Source organism: Cyprinodon variegatus, unplaced genomic scaffold (assembly GCF_000732505.1).
Source record: "Cyprinodon variegatus isolate N-32 unplaced genomic scaffold, C_variegatus-1.0 Scaffold284, whole genome shotgun sequence".
NCBI classification, from domain to species: domain Eukaryota; kingdom Metazoa; phylum Chordata; class Actinopteri; order Cyprinodontiformes; family Cyprinodontidae; genus Cyprinodon; species Cyprinodon variegatus.
The window spans coordinates 219,938-226,668 of NW_015150737.1; the positions used below are offsets into that span (position 1 = coordinate 219,938).

General features: G+C 35.5%; 1 protein-coding gene across 1 annotated transcript in view; it reads left to right on the forward strand.

Moving 5' to 3' along the window:
- LOC107090180 (glycogen synthase kinase-3 beta-like) overlaps positions 1–6,731 on the forward strand; it is a 30,318-nt gene that overhangs the window by 6,603 nt on the left and 16,984 nt on the right. Inside the window, exon 2 of the mRNA XM_015383423.1 lies at positions 2,800–2,885. Coding sequence (XP_015238909.1) covers positions 2,800–2,885 — 86 coding nt within the window. The remainder of the gene's footprint in view (positions 1–2,799; positions 2,886–6,731) is intronic.

Here is a 6,731-nt window from a genome sequence, read left to right on the forward strand (position 1 = left end):
ATGTCCGATATTCAGTTTTAAGGCCGATACCGATAGGGGGCCGATTATATCGTGCATCCCTAGTAAAAACCCAATTTTAGTCTCAACTTTCTTACTAGACGGTGAACATCAGGCTTAAATGATAGGTGGTCATCAATAACAATACCAAGATACTTATAAGTTGTAACAATCTTTATTTCACGTGCATCAAGAGTAACCACTGAAGGAACATTCAGTGGCTTGTTCCAAAGGTCTGTGAAAAACATACATTTAGTTTTGTCTGCATTGAGCACAAGTTTCAACCGTAGCAAAGTATTTTCGACCACATTAAAAGCATTCTGTCTATTTCGAACCTTAAATATGCTATTTGATTGGGATTAGGCCGATATACGATATGTGTCAGCATATTAAAAATTACAGAAGAGAGCTATGATATATGAAACGGGACGCTAACAGATGCTGAGAAAAGTTGGCTTTAACATGTTGTCCTGTACCTGAGCGAAGTCCCCCCCCACCTTCTTTAAATCAGACGAAATGGGTGTCAATTAACTCGACTCCGTTTGTGCAGCATAAATTTTCATTTGTGCTGCTTTGGCTTTGAAGATATCCAAAAGGTCAACCAGTATGAAGGTAGATTTGTTTCTCTATTATTTTGTTTCTTTATTATTCAATCATTGAATTCATTGAAGTAACTTTTTTTTTATTGATTCTGTTGTTTGTTTGAAGCAACTTCTTTTTTGATTGACTAATAAAGACACAAATGTCCTACCCATTATATGGTCCAATCAAAAAACAATGTTACTTCAATTATAAAAGTTGCTTTAAACAAAAAACACACTTCTATCAAATAAAACATTTTCAATCAAAGAAAAGCAAATGTATTTTTTTGAGTCTCAAATATATTTTTGCATTCAAATACTTTTTTTTCATTGAAGATTTTTTTTTCATTGAAAATATATATATATTTTTTTGATTGAATAATAAAGAAACAAACGTTTGACACCAATTTTGTCTGATTTTTAATCAGGTAGGGGGGCCAACTTCACTCGGGTATCTTCTCTGGGTCACTGCCCAGCGGATGAACCCTGCGATGAACTCAGTGACCCGGTCAACGTGCAGGCCTCATAATTTTAGCTGTAACCGATAGCCGCCACCACTGTAGCTATCGGATAACCAGCACGCCTCATGGACTGATGAGCGTTTACTATAGAGATGTACAAGAACACCAAGATGTCCGCCTCTATGTACAGGAGGAACGCATCAAAGAGCATGTCGTCTGTTTAATAAACAAAGCATCGAGTATGTGGACGTGGTTTCTTAGTGATGTTCAAACAGCACAAATGAGCTTTGGAAAATCTATTGTCACCCAGTTTAACCAGACAGAAAACAAAACCAAGGAGACAATATGAAGCAGACCAGGGCTGTACTGGGCGGTGAATGTTTTCACAGAGGTAAAGGAGGAGAAATACCTTATCAGGGCTCCTCTGGCAGAAAAGGGTGTTTCTACAATTTAGCTCCTAATGTATTTCAGAAATATATTAGAAAAAATGATGATTTTTACAGCTAAAAAAAAAAACAAGGTTGAAGTTTGTGTGTTTGAGTCTGAAAACAGATGTTTCTTAAAATGTTATTGTTTAAGATGAGGATTTGCTGCTCTGTTAATCTGCACGACTCAGATGTTATTGAAATATTTATCTTACATCTTTTGTCTTGTAGGCAAATAGCAACGCTAGGCTAAAAGCAGATATCAGTTTAAAAGTTTTTGTCTTAATTAGAGCTGAAACGATGAATCGGCTTAATCGATGATTGAAATAATCTTAAACTAATTTAGTAATCGATTTATTGTGAACTTGTATAGAGCCCTTAAGTTGACAGAGCGACCTAATTAGAGCAGTAATTATATCAAAATTGTATATAATCATTTTTAATTTAAGATAAACAACCTTTTTGTCTGTCAATGTGTCCTATCCAGAACCCCTCAAGTGGAAATTCTTAGTTTCATCTGGTTTAATTTTGTAAAAATCTTCTTTAAGGAACATTTGGCTATCAGATTATTAATCGATTAATCGAAAAAAATTAATTGGCAGATTAATCAATTTGCAAAATAATCGTTAGTTGCAGTCCTGGTCTTAATAAGTTTAGCGGAATCAAAAAATGTCATCAGCTGGTTGTAATATTTGCAGGGATCTGTTTTGGCCACATAACTGTTTAAAGTGAAGAAAATATAAGTAAAGAAGTATATGCATAAAAATATAAATACTATTTTCACTGAAATTAGGTAATAAATTATAAAATGTCTTTTAATTATATAGAATCTTACTCATCAGTCCATCAATCCGTATTTTACCTGCTTGGATTTTTGACTGATTTTAATATTATAGATCAGGTACAGTTGGAAATAAAATGTTTAATCAATAAATCAGTAACAACCTCAGACTTTCCTTTTAACCTGGATTCTTTAGCAGAATAATCTTTTCTAAAGTTTGTTGGCGCCACTGAACGCGGTTCTTCAGCAAAAAGACGTTGGCCTATTTTTGTGACTCCTTCTCCAGTTTAATTAGTCACATGAATGTGAACTCTGCCATTCCCTTCTCGGAGGCGTGTGTATATTTGACATCCATCCAAAGGGCTGTCTTTAGCCTACATCTTCTACATGCAGCACAGAGAAGGTCCAGGATACTGGATTAACAGCATAATATCCTTATTTTAACAGCTCATTTTAATTCACAGCTTTTATTTAGCGTAGGATTTCTTTCAGTTTAAACTCTTTATCCCTAATTTAATAATCAACTAACAAAGCTTGTGCTGCTCGTTTCCTAGGAGACATTGGGAAGGTGACGACAGTCGTGGCCACACCGGGTCAGGGTCCAGACCGCCCACAGGAAGTCTCCTACACCGACATCAAGGTGAGCAAAGAAATAAGTCAAAACTCTGCATTCATTCATCATCATCATCATCAAGCTCCAATTTACTTGTTCTTCACTGTTTTTAGCATAATTAATATGGACAGTTCTGCTGTTTCTGATTTTATATCTTTCTTTTTAAATATAATTCCGCCATATTCAGGATAAAATGTTTAGATTATTAAATTTTAAGTATTCATAATCCATAAACACTAGTTATTTTTATTAAGAGCAACTTTAGTATAACAACTGATATTCTGTGTTATACAAAAATATCAAACATTGTTTTTTATTTTTTTTATTTATTTATTATAGCTTATATAAACCATACTTTTTCAATTTTTGTTTATCTAAACAATTTTAAACAATATACATCAAACATTGTTACCATATTAACAAGTTTTTTTATATATATTCTTTTTCCAATAAAGGAATATAAATTGAAACTCTGCTTTAGATCAGGCTTTTAGCTAGCGATGCGTACGGGCGCACATTGTTGGCCCTTAACTAAAAAACAAAACAAATTTTACACCATGTTTTTGGGATGTACAGCTTTTGTACACCCTAATTTTTCCCAGGAAACTTCATCTAAACATTTCTAAAATTTTACTAGCAGCAGATGCTCGATGTGACACATCATCCAATCAGAGAAGATGATCTTGGGTGCTGCTGATGCAGATCGCTATGATCACTCCACTTAAACGTCTAAATTAACTTTAAATCTTTAAACCTGCCAGCAATCTATGTTTGCTTTTATTATTCTGGTGCCTGCAGCTTGTACCACTAAAAAAAGGTGAAATCTACTTCCAGTAGCCACGAACATTAGAGGAAAACGCCCCAGAGGTGACGGGGCCTGAGGCAGCTGCTGCTGGGCGGCCACCTAGGAATGCTTTGAACCCTAATTACAATTGGGTTTATCAATTCTGCAATTATTTACATGTAAAACAGCTATAGAAATGGTTTCATTTGACTATCTGATGAGCTGCAATATTTTGATTCCCAGTGACGCCGCCGGTATGTGGGGGTCTGAGCGGCTCCGACAGAGAAGTAATATTTAAGGCCTGATGGTAAATGGATGAACTGACGATATTTTGAGGTGGACTTTCTCACTTAAAAATATATGAAACTACTTTTTACCCACTGATCACAGCAAATATAGCAAAGCCGCTCTCTGCCAATGAACAAAGGAGCAGCAGAAGCACAATTAACTGGACGTCTGACCTTAATGTGGATGAGCATCAAAAATGAAGCAGGAGGCATTTTTTGATGCTGTATGGTGTGAAACTAGAATTACACTTTCTGATTGCTTGAATTAACAGATGAAACATAATATTGTAACTAAATATTATCTCACATCTTCCTTATGAAATTTCCACCTCTAGTCAAGCAGAAATACTTCCCACAACCAGGATAAAAGTAGTGTTTAAACAAAGACAAAAAGTTTGCTGCATTCCACCTCAAAATACAGGAAATAGCCTGCTTTAGATGAATAAACACTTAGACCATTTTGACTCATGAAAAATCAAAACAGTTTATTATAAAACAAGTATTAAAATCTTAATAAGTCTTTTTTTTTTATCCAGAGCAGCAAAACACACAATGCAGAGTGACTTTCTCAAATTACAGAAGAATATAAGAGCCGTCTTTGTCCAGATCTGTAGAAAGTTTTGTGCGTTGTAACAATAGATTAAACTGCATCCAGCAACGGTTTATTTTCTATTAACCTGCTCTAAACCCTTCTGGTGTTTTATTGCACAGCTGATGGTGACTCTGACATCACACCGTAGGAACAACAGTTTTAACTGCCATCTGTAACAGGAAAAAATAAATACAAATCTTTCGATTTCTCATCTCCATTAAAATATTTATTTTATACCGAGAAGCTTAAAAGTAACATCAAATCCATTCAAAAATTCTAAGAGTGCATCTGACAGCTTCAAATGAAACGTCTTATTGCAGGAATGGATGAAGAGATGCTGAGTTTGGAAGCAGAGAACAAACATAGTTCTTACAAAACATTTATGATCCTAATTATCCCCGTTACAACAATCCGCAACAACAACAACAAATATTTGTAGAGAAACTGAACATATGCTGGATGCTGATGGGGATTTTCTTTAATATGTCATATTAAATTAAGCGTTTATTTCCGCATGTTTTGCTCCTTTGAATTTAAAATCACGCATTCTATCCTCAAACTCAGAGGAACAGCAGAGGCTTTAGTTTATTTTCAATGTTTAATAAGAGCTGTTCGTATTTATACACCTGTTTACCTTCCTGTTGATGCAAAATAAACAACAAAACAAGCTGATTGTTTCAGACTTGCACTTCATTCGGTGACAGTCTTTCTAACATTAGACTACGGCTGTTAATAATTAATCCATGTGATGTCATAAATCCCTCTGATTTTCTGTCAATATCACAGTTGGCTTTAGTGGCAAAGGTTCTGTGGACAAACGATGAGATGGACTTTGGTTTCCTACATTAACAGTTATTTTTATATTCTTTGTGTTTTGCCTCTGCTAATTAAGCCTCCTCTTTTTTCTTTTGGTTTTCTTCCATGGTGGCGACAGACTTTCCTTAATGTGCAAAGCAGATTGACCCAAAGGGACGTCTGTCTTTATATCTACTTGTTTCATAGTGGAGTAGTTGACTAATTGGGCTCTAAGGCGTCTGTCAGAGATAATCTGGGGGAAGAATCACTCTCTCAGGCGGCTGATTTTAGTGAATAATGTTCTGAAGGTAAAAGTTTGTGTCCAGGATGTGTGAGCTCTGCTGAGATGTTGGTGTCTGTTTTCCTGACCTGCAACCTTTAAAGGTCTTAAATGCAGGGAAGGTCAGCTTTTATGATTATCTCTGCAGACTGAAATGTTTGCTGCAGTTTGGACGTGCCTGTTTTGTGGCTAAACTTCACCATAAAAATTAAAAACATTCCACTGGACTTTGTTTCCAAGTTTAAGGATGTTATGCTTCCCATCCAGGAAAGTTTTTCAGCTGAAAAATGTCAGGAGTAGTGTTGAGTTTGAGGTTTAACTCTTTTCCTGACATTTTAAATTGAAAAAGCTTACTAGATGGGAAACGAAACGTCTTAAAACTTGGGGAAAAAAGTCCAGTGGATTGTTTTTCATTTTTCTTGAATATGACCAGCAAAATTCACCATGAAAACTGAAGACATGCACAGGATGGTCGGACTGGTGTTCACATGTGTTTACATGGCCTCAGCGGTCCTTTAAACCAATGAAATGAAAACATTCAAATATATGACATTTTCTAATTTTGCTAATTACGTGCATCATATCAATTTTGTTCTTAAAGCCAAAATGCATCCAAACATCTGACTTGAAATGTGACGGAGGCGGGCGAATGTTTTCTTTATGAATGACTCGTCGCAGTATCCCGCGGCCGGAAATGCTTGTGACACAAGGCAGCGGGTGTCAACACATCCACAGCGCCACCTACTGGACTGGAAGTTGTATTCCACTTGTTTTTGGCTGATGTGCGCCAACCAATCATGTATTTTATTTATTCCTTTTTTTAAATTAAGAATCGATACTTGGCGTCAAGAAACGATGCAGTAGATCACAAACATTAGAATGGCGATGCATCGTCATGACGATTATTTTTGCACACCCCAACTGCTTTCTACTGAAGAGGATTAGGGCCACTGGGGAAAAAAAAAAGTTAACTGATTTTTTTTTTAATTTTATTTCAGTATAGTATGGGAAAACAGTCAGAATTCAGACTTTTTTTTCTCAGAATTCTGACTGAATTCTAACAATAAAAAAAGTCAGAATTCTGAGATAAAAGGTCAGAATTCTGAGAAAAAAGGTCAGAATTCTGAGAAAAAAG